Source organism: Leguminivora glycinivorella, chromosome 6 (assembly GCF_023078275.1).
Source record: "Leguminivora glycinivorella isolate SPB_JAAS2020 chromosome 6, LegGlyc_1.1, whole genome shotgun sequence".
NCBI lineage: Eukaryota > Metazoa > Arthropoda > Insecta > Lepidoptera > Tortricidae > Leguminivora > Leguminivora glycinivorella.
In genome coordinates this window covers 2,755,826-2,777,168 of record NC_062976.1, presented here as the reverse complement: position 1 = coordinate 2,777,168, position 21,343 = coordinate 2,755,826, and the positions used below count along the sequence as shown (strand labels likewise).

General features: G+C 40.7%; 1 protein-coding gene across 1 annotated transcript in view; it reads left to right on the top strand.

The window, feature by feature from the left end:
• Nucleotides 1-21,042, top strand: part of LOC125227260 (carboxy-terminal domain RNA polymerase II polypeptide A small phosphatase 1) — a 48,647-nt gene extending 27,605 nt beyond the window's left edge. The window contains exons 3-5 of the mRNA XM_048131520.1: nt 12,478-12,659; nt 13,232-13,385; nt 18,741-21,042. Coding sequence (XP_047987477.1) covers nt 12,478-12,659; nt 13,232-13,385; nt 18,741-18,899 — 495 coding nt within the window. The 3' untranslated portion in view covers nt 18,900-21,042. The remainder of the gene's footprint in view (nt 1-12,477; nt 12,660-13,231; nt 13,386-18,740) is intronic.
• The last annotated feature ends 301 nt before the right edge of the window (nt 21,043-21,343 follow it).

Sequence of the window (21,343 nt, the reverse complement as noted above, 5' to 3'; positions counted from 1 at the left end):
ATGATCTACTTTTTTTTAAATCCTGTTTCTCCATTCTGGAATCATGTCCATTGACTCAGGTTTTGACCAGCTTGGGTAACCTCTTCCCACTTCATCCCTATTCCCTAATCCTTATTGAAGAGGATCGCGGGGCTAAAAGGGCATTCCAGGGACGCGTGGCAGGTCATAGGCCCTTAGGACAACCCAACATCCCAAGCATCTCTGGTGGAATGTTATTCCATCCTGACAAATGGCGGGAGATCGCACAATTGGCGTAAACTCGTGTCGTAGGCCAAGACTCCTTAAATTTTGAATCGCTCCTCTATGAAGTATGTAATATATATGTAATTCGTCTATTATATATGGTCAGTATTACCCAACCACATCCAACACCCATTGTGAAGGCGGTTTTGGTCTCGAGTGTCTCGACTAGTTGCACATGTCAAGGCCACAACCTTGGCGGTTGTTACAGGAATCAATGCTACGAGACAATGTCGAGCTTGTGTGCGCGTAGTATTGAAGTCTCTCCTCATAACTCTGTAATTTTTTGTCCATACTCGTCTACTCATTTTTTTATTATTATATATTAGGCTTACTCTTGACCACATACTAGCCAAAGGCGAAGAGGTGGCCTACGATGGAGAAAAAAATTTTGGCCTGTATATTTTAACGATATAACAGGCAGCAGACGAGCCGCCTGATGGGAAACAGTCATCGCCGCTCGTGGACATAAGCAACATCAGGGGAGCCACTTATGCTTTGCCTACCTTTGAAAACCCTAAATCCCTGCTTCTTGATAAACCCCATGTCTCAAGATAAACACATAAGAAAGGTAGCATTCTAAAACTTGCACGTTCTGGGCAGAAACGAGCGCGAGGCTCAGTTGTTCTTGGTTTGCCACGTGTCGAGAAAGTCAGGATGAAATTTGTTTGCTCACCATATCCGACGATGACGGAGGTAGGGCATAGCGAATGATATTCCGCTTTGTGTGGTAGGGCACAGCACAGCGGATATCATCTCGCTCGAATCTAGAGCAGAGCCCAACTGGGGTAGTACCTCCGCCTTACAGAAGACCGCAGCCAAATAGCACTAGACCCTACTCATAGTGTTGTGTTCCTGCCGGTGAGTAAGGCTGCCAGAGCTCAACGAGGGTGCGGTGTGCTGATGACGGGAGGACTTACGGAACTAACTTGTTCCGTCTATTGTCCTTTGAGTCGTCGGCAACCCGAACCCTCCTTGGAACTTGTACATGCCTTTTTGCTGTGTACTTAACACATTAAAAGGGAGTGTACAAGTTTCTAATAGGGTGGCAACGCGCTTGTGACACTGTTTGAGTTGCAGGCGTCCATAGGTTACGGTGACCGCTTTACATCAGGCGGGCCGTATGCTTGTTTGCCATCGACGTAGTATTAAAAAAAACCTCGTAGCGCCCATTGAAGGCGGTTTTGGTGTCGACTCGTAGGTGGAGTGTCAAGGCCGCGACCTTGAAGACTTGTTTGTTAAACGAATCAATGCCTCGACCCAATGTCGAAGTTTATGTTTACCAGTACATTAGAACGTCGAAGGACGCTGGTTATGAGCAACAACTATTTAAGAAATATTGTCATATCCCCATATGTATAAGCTCCCTAGTTTAAACTTTTAATAATTTTACTAAATATAATAAAACTGACTTTTTTAGAATTTAAAGTCTCAATCAAAAATATCTATACCATTACGATACAGTCCGATTCCGATTATATTCCTAGATATTCTCAATTTTCTCTTATGCGTTTGTACTTGCCTATGTTCTAGTCTAGTAAAAGCAGGATTCAAGTAGATCGAGTTAGCCAATCAAACCTGAATCTAATGTCATATGCCTATTACTACGCAAGATTAGTCTGATTAGACTACTAATTTGTCGTTACCTCGGTTTGAAAACTAGTGTAGCATTGCTCTAAAGAAACTACGCCATTTGTAGACTTTGTAGTGAGTAAAATCTTAAAAAAAAATTGCCGTGGAGAGATAATAACAACAGACAAACAAATATGACAAAGAAGATACAAGACTGACATGACAAGAAGATGGATATGGATAATGCATCCACACTTCACACAAGTCTCTTTTATGTTCCTTGGATAGCGAGACGTGGCGTCAAATTTATCACTAATATTCTCTGAATCTCTACAGTCTACAGGATGAACCTTACAATTAAGCTCAATGTTAAGAAGATCGTCTCGTCGATCGAGAAGTTCTTTTGCAGCGGCTCCTCCTTTACCAGCGCCTAATGAATCTTGTATTTAACTCTTGCACGCATACTTAAGGTTTACGCGTAGGTACACGCTTATACAGAGTGGGGCCTGTAACAAAGGCGAAGAATTGAACTCTAGGCTATTCTCCTTATACTGATCAACATTTGTTCGGCGACTTTTAAAAATAACTTGTATTTTGATTTTTATCACCCTTGAAAGTTTTTTCTAAGAGGTAATGTATTGCGAATTCTGTTAAGTCTAAAGTGTGACAGACAACGTCAATGACAACAATAATGGCGTACATTGAAGCTAATATTTATTTTGTATGAAAAATTAAAAATTTAAAGACTTCATAATTTTTAAAAGTCACTTAACAAATGTTGATCAGTATAAGGAGAATAGCCTACAGTTCAATTCTTCGCCTTTGTTACAGGCCCTACTCTGTATAAGGTTAAAACAGGAATGAAACTTTATGGTATGTCAGCAATCAATTTTATAATTCGAATAAGGCATTAAACCTTCCGATCTCTAGAGAACTATCCTGGTGCTCGGATCTTGGATTTCATGGCTGTCCCTGTCCCTTAGTCACCTACTAACTTTATATTATAGTTATCCGTTTAAATTTTTAAATCCACCAGTCTGGCTCAGTCGGTAGTGACCCTGCCTGCTAAGCCGCGGTCCTGGGTTCGAATCCCGGTAAGGGCATTTATTTGTGTGATGAGCACAGATATTTGTTCCTGAGTCATGGATGTTTTCCATGTACATAAGTATGTATTTATCTATTTAAGTATGTATATCGTCGCTTAGCACCCATAGTACAAGCTTTGCTTAGTTTGGGGCTAAGTTGATCTGTATAAGGTGTCCCCAATATTTATTTATTTATTTAATTTTTAAATACGTATTAGTATCCAAACGATCACGGTAAACTATTTTTAAATGTCCTTTTATCGAGTCGATCACTGTTCGTGACAAAGCTAATGCTCGAGTCACATTACCTTTATTGCCAACTTTCCGTCTAATATGACCCACAGAGCTCATAAATTATGAAAGACTCAACTACTCATAAAACTACTGCTAATCTGATTAATGGAAAGTGATTGGATTAACAAAGAACTGTAACAAAAGTTTCAGTTACAAAGTTTTACTAAAGCCTCCGCCACACATAAAGCGTTTTGATAGCGTAGCGTTAGCGGAGCGCAAAGATAGCGGTGCGCCGGACGAACGCTGGTGTTCCGCTTGCAATCCGCGCGCATTCCGCTCGCAATCCGCGCTCCTTAGTTCCCGCCGGTGTCCGCTGGGCGCAACGCCAGCGTTCGTCCGGCGCACCGCTATCAATGCGCTCCGCTGACGCTCCGCTAACGCTCCGCCTACGCTCCGCCTACGCTCTCAAAACGCGCATTTGTGGCCGAGCTTTAAATGAAGTGACCATTAAACAGCACTTGTGCATAACACGACGTAAACAATAAAAAAAAATCGGTTGTGTTTTAATTTATCGCCACTCGTTTCGAACTTCCTCTTTTTCGCACTTGTATCGAAATGTACTATTAAAGTCGAAACAGACGAGCTGTGAAACTTAATGTCTGGGAACTGGACTGATCATCCAATGACCATCCAATTGGATAAAATTTGTCACTGATGAAGTATCGGCCCAAACCGGATAGTAGAATAAGTAGATTGAGGGCGATTTTTGAATCTCGCACACGGGATTTTGACACTAAAGTACCGGTTCAAAACGGTGACTTGCTTATTATTTTCAGTGACAATTTTCTGAATTCTAACGCGTGAGACTCAGAAATCGGCCCGTAGATTTCAAACTGTATCAAAAAATAAAGAAAGTGTTTTACATACATACATACAATCACGCCTGTATCCCATAAAGGGGTAGGCAGAGCACATGAAACTACTAAAGCTTCAGGGCCATTCTTGGCATATAAGGGGTTAAAAGAAAACTAAACTGGCATTGCAGTGACAGGTTGCCAGCCTCTCGCCTACACCACAATTTAACCCATATCCCACAGTCGCCTTCTACGACACCCACGGGAAGAAAGGGGGTGGTGAAATTCTTAACCCGTCACCACACAGGCATTGTGAAAGAAGAAAGTGTAAATTAACCCATTTTATAGACTATTGATACCTTAGGTCACTACGAAAGTTTTGAGATACAAAAAAACTATTAAATTTATTTAAATATTTTTTATTACATTTTCTCAAAATACTCTGCATTAGCTTCTATACATCGGTTCATCCGCCTAAACCATGAGTTGAAGCATTCCCGGTACTGTTCCTTAGGAAGGTCTTCAACGGCCTGCATAAGGCATTCCGAGCATCCTCAGGGCTATTGAATCGCGTATCACGGAGTCCGAGTTTGATTTTAGGGAAGAGGAAGAAGTCGCACGGTGCTAAATCTGGGCTATATGGAGGATGGCACAATTCTTCAATTTCTGTACTCTTCAGAAATTCTTTAGTTAAAATGGCCTTGTGTGGCGACGCATTGTCATGGTGCAAAAAGAGCCCTCTCAAACCCGATTTAGGTCGATTTTGCTTTAAATTATTGAACACATTAGGTAAACATACCTCAGTATACCACTTAGCATTCACAGTTTTTTGTTCATCTAAAGAAATTGTAGCTACATGACCACTTGCAGAAAAAAATGTGGCGACCATTTTCTTCCCAACGCTTCGCCCTCGCTTCACCTTCGTTGGAGGTTCATCATCGGGAAACACCCAAACCGTCGATTGTCGTTTAGTTGGTGGGTCATATTGGTATATCCAGCTTTCATCTCCAGTAATAATGTTAAAAATTGACCGTCCTTCACCGCGATCAAATTTTCGGAGCATATCTTTGCACCATGTCACGCGAGCTGTTTTTTGTTCAGCAGTTAGCGAGTGAGGCACCCACCGAGAACATAATTTCCTGACTCCAAGTCGGTTGTGTAAAATTTCATTAATTGCTGGCGATGAAATCTTTACAACCTCTTCTATATCTTTATAAGTTACTTTCGGGTCCTCTTTAATAATTTTTTTAACAATCTGGACGTTTTCTTCTGTCACCGCAGTAGCAGGCCGGCCACTTCTTTCGTCATCATCCAAGGAGAATATCCCGCGTTTAAATTGAGCAAACCATCTAAAAACTGTTGCACGCGATGGTGCATGGTCCCCAAATGCCGAAACTAGTCGTTCTCTGCACTGACATTAATTCAACCCAAATTTATAATCGTACAAAATCATCCCACGAAAATGTTCTCGTTTAAGTTCCATCATTGACGAAGAAAGCCCGCGGATTTGAGTGAAAAAACAACTGTATTTTTTTTATTTCTAAATCTATGGTCATTATGTTTTCTTTATTCGAATTACAAATAAATTATATTTAAAATATTGTTGCATTCAGATGCATTCTTTTTTCAAATTTTGAGTATCTCAAAACATTCCTAGTCGCCCACGTAAAGTATCCTTACCTTACTTCAGTTTTTTTAATTAACTTTTTAACAAAAAATAAAACCGCCTTCAAAAAAAGCGTGTTACAAAATACGGAGAAACTAAAAAGCCAAAAATAATAAACCTTCGAATTCAGATTTCTTATCGGATTGCAATAATCTAAACATCCAAATTATAAACAAATCAATTATTTTTGGAGTCGGGGCCAGCCTGCGTATGGTTGGGTGGGGCAAACAGGAAATAGCAAGGCGACAAACAGGTCTGGTACCGACTACAAAAATAATTGATTTGTTTATAATTTGGATGTTTAGATTATTGCAATCCGATAAGAAATCTGAATTCGAAGGTTTATTATTTTTGGCTTTTTAGTTTCTCCGTATTTTTTGCCTACGTTTCCCAAAATAGAGATTCGCTTGAACGTCGAATTTAAAATTCTGCATCTTAAATCTAGTATGGCTGATTTATTGCAAAATAAAATTTCTACAGTAGACGACAATTTCATTAGACCTTCATTGCAGTGTTTGCAATCAGTTGGTTTTCCTACAATCTTGAAATAAAGCTAAAGTTTCCCAAAACTAAACATAAGTAAGAAATGTCTTTATAACAATGTTTGAAATGATTTATATTTCTTAAAGGTCAATTTGCGCACGTTCATATTTTACCCACGCCATAACATTATGGCTAAAATTAGCTTACAATATTATGGTACTGAACTAAATTTAGCATAACTACTAATAAAACACATTTCAATCTGATAAAAAAACTACCGTGTGTAAGTTAGTCAAGGCTTTCATAAAAGTGTGTTTTTATAACCGGCAATATTTTGCGATTTGAATATAAAATTAGCTCATAGTTTTCATGCTGAGCAACGTTCGTTATGGAACAATTACAACCCTAAAATCGTTGAAATAATAATAACCTACTCACAGAACATATCTAACGTGTAACCAGCCACAATGTAGTTAATATTTGTCGTGATGCGAGTTGGTCATGTATGCGCCATTTAAAGACAGCTATTCTTGAGAAAACCTGGGCAGGGAGCTGGTTCCACAGCCAGTGCGGAAGAACTTCCTCTTAACTCGCACAGTGTGCGATCATATAGGCTCCAGAGGGCTACGAGTATTTCATCACAGTGCCATTGACACTTGGCAATGACAATTCTCTGCCTATTTCTGGGTTAACAAGTAACATTGTTACATTGCGTCCTTGTTGAACAGGCAATGAATGAACGGCGGAATGTCACTGTCGGGCGACAATTTTGCACTGTTCTGAAATAGGCTTATAGAGTGTGAGGATTTGAGGAAGCACGAAACTGACCCAACTCAATAGCGATTTGCTTAAGCGTTAGACCGGTTTCGTTATGAAGGTGCACTAGGGTGGAGCGAAAAAACACTTTTCTGGAATTAGCAAACCTAATAGTTATCAATCAAATATGACTAGTTAGTCTATGAAATTTGTGCAAATGTTCAGCTTTTTAAATCAACATCTTCTGCCTCCGCATTAGGTTTGAAATTTTGAAAATCTCATACAAACCTGAAAATTCAACTTTTAGATAAAAAATGTTTTTCGGCAGTATTATGTTCAGTATACATTATTGATACATATTATTACAAGAAACTACCAAAAATTGCGAAAATAGCGTTAAAAATCGCCAATTTTCAGTATTTTAGCGGCTATTTTGGCGAATGTACTGAAACTAGACAAACTTTGGCGATTCTTGACGCTATTTTCGCAACTTTTTGTAGTTTCTCATAATGATATGTATCAATAACATATACTAAACATAATACTGCCGAATTTTTTTTTATCTGAAAGTTGAATTTTTAGGTTTGTATGAGATTTTCAAAATTTCAACCCTAATGCGGAGGCAAAAGATGTTGATTTAAAAAACTGAAAATTTGCACAAAGGCTTCATAGACTAAGGGGCACTGATTGATGACTATTAGGTTTGCTAATTCCAGAAAAGTGTTTTTTCGCTCCACCCTAAGGTGCACCCGACGGCGAGCGGTGAAGTGATAGAAACCGGACGTTTCAAACAACACAAAGATTTAGATTTCTTTATTTCATGATAAAAATTACACTATACATTTGCTACATGTCAAAATTATTTCCTGCTCATCATGATCGCCAAAAATTATTAATACAAAATAAATAATAAATTCTAAATAAAAATATAAAAATAATTGTGTCTCCCAATAAGGATCGTCATTTACAAAGAAAGAAATACATATGCCAAAAAATATATTGCCAGTATTAATTAAATACCCCGTATATATGTATTCTAATTATAGCGTATGTATTTATAATTCGCAAAGGTCAACCTGCTTAGGCCTCGTTGAGCTTTATAGCCGCTGCGGGACGTAAGCGTCTCATGTTGTATAAATACTAGAAGTATGACTTTGCCACTACCTTGCGACCATGCCACGGACTCGTATATTTGATACTTAACCCAAGGCATCCGCATATCGATATCCGCAGGTATACAGTGTGTTTTTACTGTTTTTAGTCACCTGTAATTAATTATGAGGTGAACAATGTGACCAACTTTTGCTAAAGGACCAACTCCAAAATACTTATGTATTTATTTTCCACTGCAATCGTGTAGGTACATAATGTTTGAAATTGTAGGCACTTATTTAATAATTTGCATGAAAATGTGAAAGTATACGAGTTTTATTATGCCCGCATTTGATATTTAAATATCACATTTGTGGCATTTTACGGTGACCTCGGGTCAAGGTGGCAATTTAGATTCCTAGAGAACAATAAAAGTAGTAAAAAAAAAACAAGTTTTGAAATTTGTGCAGGAATGCTATGCATTTGATATAAGTATTACATTCTTAATGAGACTACACTTGAGCGGTTTCGCACCATATCCGAATCCGTGAAAATAAGATCCGTTAGTAGCCGTAATACAATTACGGAAATAAATCGGATGACGGAGATCGGATCTAGTGCGTAAATAACCATTTTTAACCCCAGACGCAAAAACGATGGGGTGTTATCAGTTTGACGTGTCTGTCTGTCTGTCTGTGTGTGTGTCTGTCTGTGGCATCGTAGCTCCCGAACGGATGAACCGATTTAGATTAAGTTTTTTTTGTCTGAAAGCTGAGTTAGTCGGGAGTGTTCTTAGCCATGTTTCATGAAAATCGGTCTACTATGTCGCGGTCGGGGGTTTTTCAAAATTTTAATTTTGTGGTTAGGATATTGGTTAATCTATCACACGCATGCATATTTTCATTCACTCGTTCGTTCCATTCGTGCCAACTCTTGTGAATCGATCTAGTACGCGATTACGAAGTAAGCGAGGTTTTAATTTAGTATGAAGGAGCTTGCCTAGTGTAAGTACCTCAAAGATGCCAGTTTGTTATCTCCATTAATCAAAGATGCTACATGCCACGCGTATCCCATGAGTAATCTAGGGAATTCCTTATTCGCGCCATGACGTCACCACCCTTTGTCTACACTCGCGACTGCTTATTTAACCGAGTCAATATTGGGGCAAATAGGACGTTACCCACACAAATAATGAAGTTATTGTGTACATATTACTTTGATATTTGAGTTCGCTGCTTAATTATGATTGGGAGGGAAAATAATCTTTGTTGTGCAAATAGAAGTTCGTCCCACGGTAAGTTTATACGGGCAACTTCAATAAAATAACGCGCTTAAAGTTTTTGTTGCCTTATAATACTTTTCTCAATAAAGATAATTATAGTTATTACACGTGATATCTTTGTTGTGTTAGAATATAGTAAATATTTTTGACACGTAGTATGATGCGGCGTGTTTGGCTGTACAATGCCAAGTATGGCGCTCCTATGGGATATGTATGCATTGTCATTGCCAACTCGGTGCATTAGGTACACTACGAGAGCCGTGGCTAAAGACCTACAAGTCGTTTTGCCGTTATTCCTGTAGGTTTACCCAATATAATGTACCTACTCTTAGATAGAGATAGAAGGATAGGATACATTATTAGGTTACTAAACTTATCGATGATTATTTGCTGATGCACGATTGTCATCTTAGGTTCGGTTGCACTAAACCGTCTGTTGCCGATTTCTTTTTTGTTACATACAATTTCCATAGACCTCTGCTGCGTGACGTTGATGGGTCTGCTAATTGTGGTTGATGCAACTGGCCCCAAGATAGCCCCCTACCTCCGTAAGTCCCGCCGTAATTGTTCAAGAAACTACAAGTTATATACGAGTTTTGAACTCTTCTAGAAATAAAGGAAAGTTCCAAATTCAGAATCGAAAAAACGGCCTGGGTTTTACAAGTACACATTACAGAATTGTTATTCTTGTCGGTGAAGGCAGGTCGACTGTTCCGTGAGTCACCATAGGGAGAGAATTGCGACTGACTCACAAGGCTTGTTGCCAGCTACATTTGTCGATTGGTCCCGTTTGTTTGATTAAACTTTATGTGCCGTACGACAAGTCATCGGGATCGGGAGCTCCCATTCAATTGCAGGATGTGTCACCTTTACTCTCAGATTCAAGCTTCCTGTGAGGTCTACAGGGTGTAAACCTAATACGAGCGAACCTCTTAACGGTGGTGAGTATCTTATACTATTAAACGAGCAATTCTTGTATATTTATTTATTTATTTATTTATTTATTTATTTATTTATATATACCGACGATCTTGGAAACCGCTCTAACGATTTCGCTGAAATTTGTTTTGTGGGGGTTTTCGGGGGTGAAAAATCGATCTAGCGTAGCCTTAGATCCCGGAAAACGCGAATTTTCGAGTTTTCATGAGTTTTTCTTTCGCATTTGTAAACGTAAAATATGGTCCTTAGTTTCGCCGCGCGCGCAGCGATTCCGCTTAGCTCAGTCGCACGAGGTCGGTCTAATGTACGCAGATAGATCGTAGGTGTCAGGGTTTCGAATCCCGGTCAGAAATTAAGTTTTTGTTTTTTGTCTTTTTTTTTGTTTTTGTATTTATAAGAGTTTTTTTTTATCTAAAGACGTGATATATTAAAATAGAACCGAGCGAAGCTCGGTCGCCCAGATATTAGGACATAAATTAAAATTATGGATAAAAAAAATTGAAATATTTTTTTATCCATACAAATTAATTCGGCCCGCAACGTAATGACGTTCGGTGACAGTTGTCATTGATTGTCATCGCAACCACGTTTACATTGCTGCTGGGAAAATTTTCAAAAATTAATTATGGGCTGAAAATTAAGAGTAACTCAAAAACACCTCTTAATTGATGATAACAATATTGAATTATATGCCTGATTTCATTTATCGCCCTTATTAGGTTTACGCGCTGTATAATCACAATACAAAATTTAAATTACACCCGACAAAAAACCAAAAAAAGCCGCGACATAGTGGACCTATTTCCATCAAACACGGCTAAGAACACTCTCGACTAATTCAGCTTTCAAACAAAAAAACTAAAGCTAACTCAGTTCATCCGTTCCCGGGAGCTACGATGTCACAGACAGACCGACACGTCAAACTTATAACACCCCGTCGTTTTTGCGTCGGACATTAAAAGAAAGTTTACTACTCCCAAACCAAACGCCGAAAACGCTATTAGTGCTATTACTCCTCACAGCGGATATCGTCTCGCTCGAATCTAGAGCAGAGCCCAACTGATGGGGTAGTACCTCCGCCTTACAGAAGACCGCAGCCAAATAGCACTAGACCCTACTCATAGCGTTGTGTTCCTGCCGGTGAGTAAGGCTGCCAGAGCTCAACGAGGGTGTGGTGTGCTGATAACGGGAGGACTTACGGAACTAACTTGTTCCGTCTATTGTCCTTAGAGTCGTCGGCAACCCGAACGAACCCTCCTTAGAACTTGTACATTCCTTCTTGCAGTGTACTTAACACAGCAAAAGGGAGTGTACAAGTTTCTAATAGGGTAAAAGGGTTTCTAATAAATGTGCATGACACTGTTTGAGTTGCAGGCGTCCATAGCTTACGGTGACCGCTTCACATCAGGCGGGCCGTATGCTTGTTTGCCACCGACGTAGTATATAAAAAAAACAACCCCTCTGATATTATACAGTAACCCCTATGGAATTGCAGGTACAGTGAGCTGTGAAATTGCATGGAGAAATTATGAATGAAGTCATTGATAAATTCGCCTTCCACTTTTGCAGCTCACTGTACACGGCGATGACGCGCGGAAATCGGTTACTATACTATTAGGGAATTAGTGAACCCATGTTCTTCTATATTTATTTATCTATTTTGTTTTAATTTTACCACTAATTTAATTTAATTTTACATCTAATTTAATTTAATTTTACATTTCATTTTAATTTAATTTGTGTTACTTGTTGTATTTTAATATGGGCGCAAGGTCTGAAATAAACGATATATTTTTTTTTATTTATTTATATCATTACAAATCTACTGGTTTGCCTGATTGACAATAAAATAATAATTAATCGTCGTATTGAAAAGATTATTCATTAGTGATGGGATCTACTTGATGCTAGTGGGTCATTATAGTATCTTATCGCAAGTACTAACTTGACACATTAAACTATCGCTTCATTGTTACGACAAGACAATAGTTATGAGTCATCATCTTGTTATACAGATCGATTTCCGCTATACCGACAGGAGAATAGTTCAAAAAGATAGTCGCTTCTATTATTCTTTCCGTTTGTACCTAAGATACCTAAGTACTTTACTCGCAGAAGGTACCCTGGAGTAGAAGTGAAACCCTTTCAAACTGTATCTGAGCTAAGTACGTATAAAAGCGAGTGCTCTTGATGCGATAGAGATGACGGTCTTCCCGGTTGTTAGGTACAAGCTTTCGTTACATCATCATAAATGTTGTATCTCTCTTGTTCCAGCCAATAAACAACGCGGACTTCGTGGTGCCGGTGGAAATCGACGGGTCCGTGCACCAAGTGTACGTGCTGAAGCGGCCGCACGTGGACGAGTTCCTGCGGCGGTGCGGCGAGCTGTACGAGTGCGTGCTCTTCACCGCCTCGCTCGCCAAGTACGCGGACCCCGTGGCCGACCTGCTCGACCGGTGAGTGCGGTGTAGCGCGTGTGTCCCGCGGGGCGAGCTGTACTCGTAGCGTGCTGTGCTGTGCACCGCCTCGCTCGCCAAGTACTCGGACCCCGTGGCCGACCTGCTCGACCGGTGAGTGCGGTGTAGCGCGTGTGTCCCGCGGGGCGAGCTGTACTCGTAGCGTGCTGTGCTGTGCGTGTTCACCGCCTCGCTCGCCAAGTACTCGGACCCCGTGGCCGACCTGCTCGACCGGTGAGTGCGGTGTAGCGCGTGTGTCCCGCGGGGCGAGCTGTACTCGTAGCGTGCTGTGCTGTGCGTGTTCACCGCCTCGCTCGCCAAGTACTCGGACCCCGTGGCCGACCTGCTCGACCGGTGAGTGCGGTGTAGCGCGTGTGTCCCGCGGGGCGAGCTCTACTCGTAGCGTGCTGTGCTGTGCGCCGCCTCGCGCGCCAAGTACGCGGACCCCGTGGCCGACCTGCTCGACCGGTGAGGTCGTATTTATCTGGGAACACCGATGGTGAGAGCGCATTCCATTCCTTTGCAGTCTTTACAGCCTTCACAATCCTAATGAGATTCCCTTGTTGTTCCAGATGGGGCGTGTTCCGGGCGCGGCTGTTCCGGGACAGCTGCGTGTTCCACCGCGGCAACTACGTGAAGGACCTCAACAGCCTGGGCAGAGACCTGCGGCGCGTCGTCATCGTCGACAACTCGCCCGCCTCCTACATATTCCACCCCGACAACGCGGTGAGTGTCTCTAGACTACTCTCAGAGCATGATCCTACGTGAACAATAGCCTTATTCCACCCCGACAACGCGGTGAGTGTCTGGAGACTACTCTCAGAGCATGATCCTAGTCCTACGTGAACAATTTTAGCCTTATTCCATCCCGACAACGCGGTTTGAGAAATATCTTAAGAGTTGGTTTTTTTGACTTTGCAAATTCTCCGCCATAACAGGAATATGAATTTCTACGTTCAGGGAGATATCTGATGATATTTCTTGAATGATTTTAGCCATGCAAGGGAAATAATCAAACTGCATACTGTGTAAAGATGTTGTGCACAATTTTTGCTAGAAATCCATTAACTTTATCGGTTACTTTATCCATTACGTATTGCCGCGACAAAGCCAGACTACCTTTCGTGGCGTTTCGTTTTCGTTTCGCGTCGTAGATTCGGCTCAGGGCCTGGACCTTAGCAAGCGTTACAATCACTTACGCTTTGTAAGCGTTTCATAGCGCTACAGAGCCACACTGAGCTTCGATCGCCAGTCGCCACATAGTGTCAAGATTGTCACTTCAGCTTCAAACTAGGCTGGCTGTTCCTGGTATAGATTCATGGCATTCATCCGAACGTCACATTTAGGAAAATTCTCTCGGTCCGGGACTAGAAAGCATAACTGTTTAGAATTTAAACTTTAGATGAACTTTAAACAAAATTGCTAAAATAATATACTGATATATGTAGTTATTTCATAAGCTGTCTTAAACCTCCTCGGATTTGTAAAGATCCAACCATTTTTAACCCCCGACGCAAAAACGACGGGGTGTTATATGTTTGACGTGTCTGTCTGTCTGTTTGTCTGTCTGTCTTTGTGTGTGTCTGTCTGTGGCATCGTAGCTCCCGAACGGATGAACCGATTAGATTTAGTTTTTTTTGTCTGAAAGCTGAGTTAGTCAGGAGTGTTCTTAGCCATGTTTCATGAAGATCGGTCTACTATGTCGCGGTCGGGGGTTTTTTCAAATTTTTAATTTTGTGGTTAGGTTATAAAAACATTCTGCGACTGTACTGACCCATGTTTTGTTTCTACAAAGTTACCTAGATTACCCAATGTGGTAAAATCACAGCGCTGCGTAAACAATATCTCGCCCTTGGACCGCACGCGTCACATTTCATTACCACACTGGAACCCACACGAAACCCTATAAAGACCGTACTGTTGTCCATGTTATAAACCTTATTACACTGGCATAACGTCCAAAGACTAGTTAATGGTTTTAATACAGTTAAGATAATAAATATGGATACGGACAAAGTGACAAAAATACGTATACACGACCTTAATTTCTACGTATTATGGTAGTTCATACATATTATTGACACGTTGTCCGTGTGCATATTTACTACCTTGACTGTACTTCGACGTGGGTGATCTAGGCAGAACGCAAACGTTTGTAGTCTGTACGTCACGGCCGAAGCAAATCGGAGATAAACGCCTGAGATAAAAGCGTGTGACAAACGGCCTAGCCACGACAATGGTCTAACGGCCTAGCCACGACAATGGTCTAACGGCCTAGCCACGACAATGGTCTAAGGCGTTTTGCAGCAGCGGCAAGCGGTAAGTCACAAAAACAAAAACGCAGCGCGCGCGAGGCATGCCACGACCTTGCCGCTGTTCGAAATCGCGCGCGGGTTTTTACGGGCCTACCCGCGGGAGCGGCGCGCGGGGCGGCGCGCGACGAGAACAACTGTAGCGCGCCGCGCCCGCACCGCCACGACATTACAGCGGCGCGACCGGCCTAGGCGGCTAGATGGGGCTAGCGATTCCGCGCGAAACAAAACATTTTGTTTTTATTATGAGCGTCTTGAACCCGAAACCTTTATTTAATGAAAATTGAATTGTACTTTCGCGTATGTAGTATGTAATAATGTTTTCAAACATATTTTTGTATAGTATTTATTCATATTTACTCTTATTTTTTTCTAAGTGTTTATTTATATTAAGTATCATTTAACTAGCCATAAAATAAATTCCATGTACTTAGTCATCACACATATTCTCTTGTACAAGACGTAATTGACTAATTAAAGCATTCTATGCACTTTAGAGTCATATTCGACAGTAAAAAACATGTTTTTAAATATGAAAACGTTCTGGCCGCTCCTAGGCCGTGCCGCCGCTTCTAAAAGTACGTGGCATGGCTAGCGCCCGCGCGCGCAGCCCAGCCGCCCCGCTCGCCGCCTCCATTGCGTGGCTAGCCGTAAGGCGGCGAGTGCCTGCCCGGGAAACGCTCGCCGCCACGTACTTTTAGATCATTGTCGTGGCTATGACTCTAAAGTGCATTTAAATGATACTTAATATAAATAAACACTTAGAAAAAAATGAAGATTAAATACGAATAAATACTATACAAAAATATGTTTGAAAACATTATTACATACTACATACGCGAAAGTACAATTCAATTTTCATTAAATAAAGGTTTCGGGTTCAAGACGCTCATAATAAAAACAAAATATTTTGTTTCGCGCGGAATCGCTAGCCCCATCTAGCCGCCTAGGCCGGTCGCGCCGCTGTAATGTCGTGGCGGTGCCCGCGCGGCGCGCTACAGTTGTTCTCGTCGCGCGCCGCCCCGCGCGCCGCTGCCGCGGGTAGGCCCGTAAAAACCCGCGCGCGATTTCGAACAGCGGCAAGGTCGTGGCATGCCTCGCGCGCGCTGCGTTTTTGTTTTTGTGACTTACCGCTTGCCGCTGCCGCAAGACGCCTTAGACCATTGTCGTGGCTAGGCCGAAAGACATTGTCCGGCTTGGCGATAAGTGACAAGCTGTTGAAAATAATACCGCAATATGGCCACTTCGACAATTTGTGACAGGAGGTTAACCGCCGTACAGATGTAGTGTGTAGTTTCCTTCGTATTTTTCCGGAAACGTTCGTATTTGTCATGCTAGTTCAGTCAATGTCCGTACATCTTATACTGAGACTGACTGAAATAGCATGACACGTTCGTACGTTTCCGTTCCGTTAGTATTTATTTATTTAATTTCTATTTTATATGTCAAAGAGAAAGATATAAAGTAATTGTATTGACCGTGACGTCACTCCTCAGTATTTCATAGTAATTCCATATTAGCAAATCGTTTTGACAGTTCTTAAAATGAAGCTGATTTGACTAGTAGGAAACTAGCCTATTATTGTTATACTATTAAAACGACATACTATTTTTTTTAACAAATCAAATACTTCACACGTTTTGTCGAACTCTGGCAGTTACCTACTGAACTAAGTAATGTAACCCTGACCACGACAAACTTAGGGCCAGTTGCATCAACCACATTTGACAGACACATCATCGTCACGCAGCAGAGATCTATGGAACTTCCCATACAATCAAATTTAACGAACGCTTTAACGGTGACAGACGGTTTGATGCAACCGGCCTTAAGTGTGCGGCCTGAGTGCACGATCATGCACCCTGTTTTTATTTAATTCATTTAATTTTAAGGGAAAGATCAAATACAATTAATTTCTCTAAGAAACTAGCGTCTTAACTCTTACGGTTATCGAGTTATTAAAAAAATAAAGATAATTACTGAACACGTGTGTGACAGCCTTTACCAATGCCTAATGTTACTTGTTTTGACATGTGCCGTCAATCACTTGACCACATCTCGGACACTGGCGATCGAATATATGAAAGAGGCGCGTTCCTAGCACACATTCTAAGCTCGTGTAGATGAACGCGTACCATGCGTGTATGAATGTGATATGACAGGTCAACTGTTCACGTTTTTGACAGGCGGTAACTGTGAGGTAACCGAGAGGGGGTGGGCGGCACTTTCAGCGGGGAGCGAGAGTGGCCATACTGTACGATAGTACTCTTTATTATACTGTGACTTGACACTAACTTGAATGTTATTCTTAAGGGTCTCTCACACTAATAAATTCATTTATTATGTATGAAAATGATGAAAAAAATTTTTTTTCCGAATTTAACTAAAACTGATATACGGGGTGGTTCCTGATAATGAACCTAGCTGCGTGTCGAATTTAACGGAAAACAAAAAAAAAACACGGTGTATAGGGCGTGAGCGTGCGGCGTGAATGTTAAACAATTTAAGCTCACACAAGTGTCCTGAGTCCACTCTGCACGCCCCGCCGAGTGAGCGCGCACTCTCGGCCCGGCCACGACATTGGTCTAAACGCGACAGCGGTGAGCGGCAGCCATACGTGCGAATGAAAAGACCCATCGCTGTGTCTCACTCCAATATATGGCCGCCGCTCGGCCTTGCACTCGCCAATTAATAAAGTTGACACGTGAGTAACCTGTGTTGTGGGAACGTTCTCATGTTCCAATCACTCCATTGTCTATTCACGCTAATATGTGTTTACATAGATTACTGGTTCCTGAATACATTCCTTGAATGTAATTAACAATGACATTGACATTTTTCTTGGCCGATATTTAATGAAGTTACATTACTTTAGTAATAAATAGGACATATTTATTTATTTATTTATTTATATATACCGAAAAATAGAGTTGCTGAAATTTGTTATGTTTTTCGGGGGTGAAAAATCGATTAACCCTTAGGTCCCGGAAAACGCAAATTTTCGAGTTTTCATGCGTTTTTCTTCGAGCGCCATGTAGTTGTACTAACGCCGTTGTCAAAAATTTGTTACTGAATTAATGACCTTCAATCTGTTAATTACAGTTTAAATTGTCTGGGACAGATCTGGAACAAGGCCGTTGAGGGGTTAAATGAATATTTAAAATCGCATAGAATATTTAATGAATATTCATTAAGACGCAAGGTTTTTAACAATAGTCTACTAAATCACGGTGTCTTTTAAAAAGGACTAAAATCCAGTATGTCCTTTATAAAGGACACCGGGACAGAGAGTTAGAATTAAGACTTTTAAATGGCTTAAAATAAGTTTGGAGATTAGGACCTGTAACTATTCATACAAGTTAATAAAGATCTGTTTTATTGTTCTAAACGACGTCATTTTAAATTTTACAAAGCTTATGAAATATTGTCTTCGGTTACCGCGATAGTTACTCATGAAATAAAATTATGGAAACTATGGATTTTTTGAATATTGTATAACTAGCTTTATTAATAGTGTGTGAACCTGCCTTAGAAATCTATGTTATTTGTGGTCATGGTTCGTTAATATTTCTTGTAAGTGGATAGCTTTTGCACATTTTAATTTTTCCTCAGTCACCCGTTGACCACGAACGCTGTAAAGAGTTCGAAACGTCGGGATGTATTTTAAATTCATTATACGCGATTTAATCCGTTTCCATAGTTTTATTTCAAAAGCTTATGAAAGTTATGGAAACTTAACGTATATTTAAATGCGTTTCCGTATTTGCAGGTACCCGTCGCGTCGTGGTTCGACGACATGACAGACTCGGAACTGTTGGACTTGATACCGTTTTTCGAGAAACTGAGCAAGGTGGACAGTGTATACACAGTGTTGCGCAATTCCAACCACCCCTACAACCCCACGCAGAACAACTCCCCGAGCACATAGCCGGGCCCGCCGGCGCGCCGCGCGCGTGGCCCGTGCGCCGTGCGCGTGCACGTGCGCGCACGCGAGCCGAGCGCCGTGCACGTGCGCGCACGCGAGCCGAGCGCCGTGCACGTGCGCGCACGCGTGCACACACGCGAGCCGAGCGCCGTGCGCGTGCACGCCTCGCTCGCGCGCGCGAGAGAGGGCGTGCAGCCCGCGCCGCCCGCGCTCAGCCTCCTGGAAACTTTCATCAAGAAAGGAGCGAATTTCGTCTTAAGTGCCAATTTTGCCTTCTGGATAGTGAGGACGTTGTTTGTACCTATTTTACAATTTAGGTATTTCTTAGTGCGTAAGTGGTCGGTATGATGGATTTGTGATGTTTCTATATTTTCCTCCGATTATTTGACCGTGGAGCTTGCGTTGTGTGCGTGTCCTTGTGTGTTCCGACTGTATTTCGGAATTTGACTAACTTACATTTTAATGCATTCGGGTTACCGATACTGACTATAGATGAATTTGCACATTTTTTCCGATGACGACTTTTTTATATCGTGCTTGGGATCAAATATGAATAAGTTAGATATTTTTATCTAAACGTCTTCGCGGACGCGATCATTCATTAAAATTCACAAAACTTCAATTATATTATAGATTGCATCTTGGACTGTTCTGAATCAAATCTGAACCGACGAACTTTTATATAATCCGCTTATCTCAAAATCGATGTGTTCCCGTACCTACTGGACAATTGTAAATATTAAAGTTTTTATATACTACAGCAGATGGCTTCAATCGTATAGGTATATCGGAATCATGGTAGTGTACATATAGTTAGAAGAAATAATATAAGTCAGGCAGAAATAAAGCACTTAAGGTGAATTTAATCGCACTATCCGAGGTCGATATTGCACTCGAAATTTGAATAAACCAATATAAATGAATTATTTTAAATAATTATTATTAGTTATCGCTTTTACAATTGACTCTTCCAATAATTTGACTTACTATAATATTAAATTATTTTACCGCTTAATTTTACTACTTAATATAAATATTGACCCGAAGCACTTAGTGTTACACAGTCGTGAGGTTTGTGCACATTAGACGTAATTTTGTAACGTAACGTTACTGTAGGTGTATATTTATTGTGTACATACCTTGGTGTTTACCGTTAAGGCATTACGGACTTATCTTTGGCGGTCTTATTGCGGATGTTAAGTAGAAAATAACTGTATTGCGTATAATTCTGTACTTATTGAAAAGAACGTAAACAAATAATTTGGAAATTTTCGGGGAGTTCCATTTGTTGGCTAACCAAACAAATACAAAAACCAAGCGGATCACTGAGCGACCTGTCTTCAACTTTCTTATTTGGTCATGTAATGTTTTCGATTACCCTCAAGTGGCATAAGTAGCCTTTTGAGGGTAGATTTTGTTTACATTTATTTAAGTACATAAAGATACAGACTATAATAATGTCTGACATATCTCGGACATACAGCTGAGAGAGATAAGTTCGTGACGCACAGTCCCCATACATTGACGACAATAAACGTCATTTGAGTGTCATAAGAATAATTTAACGTAATTTATTGAATATTATATTGAACGGGTTGTCAGTTCAATTTGGCATCTTAATGTATTAACTCTGCTCTCAAGTTGCTAAACTAAATTCGATATTTTTCTTAATTAATAAGATCGCTACCGAAAAAAGAAAATGCAAAGTAATAAGGCTAATACTAAACTACAAAATCAAGAATACTAATTAGAATATTATATAAAAATAGGTCCTTTTATGCAAATCTCAAGGAGAACTTAACAAATTTTATACCACGCGATAGTCATTATTCATTATACATACTATGCAACCATTGGACCCGGCTTTCGAAAAAAAAACAGATGTCCTTTAGAAAAGACAAATTCTCTCGTATTAACTTTAAATAATTCACATACCTTTTAAGTCAACAAACACGATATACAACATGTATAATTTTGAACTTGAACACTAAAAGTGATATTCTTCTTACTCTAGCCACAGTGAAAGACCAGTAGTAACTCTTCTAAGAAACGTACACCACGCATGTATGTGTGCGCGCCTTGTACGCACGCAACATGTTAGCGGACGAGAATGAACTAGAATGAATCATTGTCATCCGCTTTCATGTGTTGCGTACGGACACGGCGCGCATACATACACACCGCGCAGCGTACGTTTGTTAGGAGAGATACTACTGGTCTTTTATTCTGCTCTAGCGCGGTAGCCATAGACAAAAGAGTGAAACTGAAGTGATAATCACGTATGAGAGCAGACCCCTGCACGTATTTTTATGTCATCTCAGTATTAACCTAGTATAATATTCGATGCCATAAAACAATAAATGGTAGATTTACGCTGTCATCATAATTATAAAACACTACCAGTGGCCCATTTCTCAAAACTGAAAGAAACAAGTTACAAGCGGAAG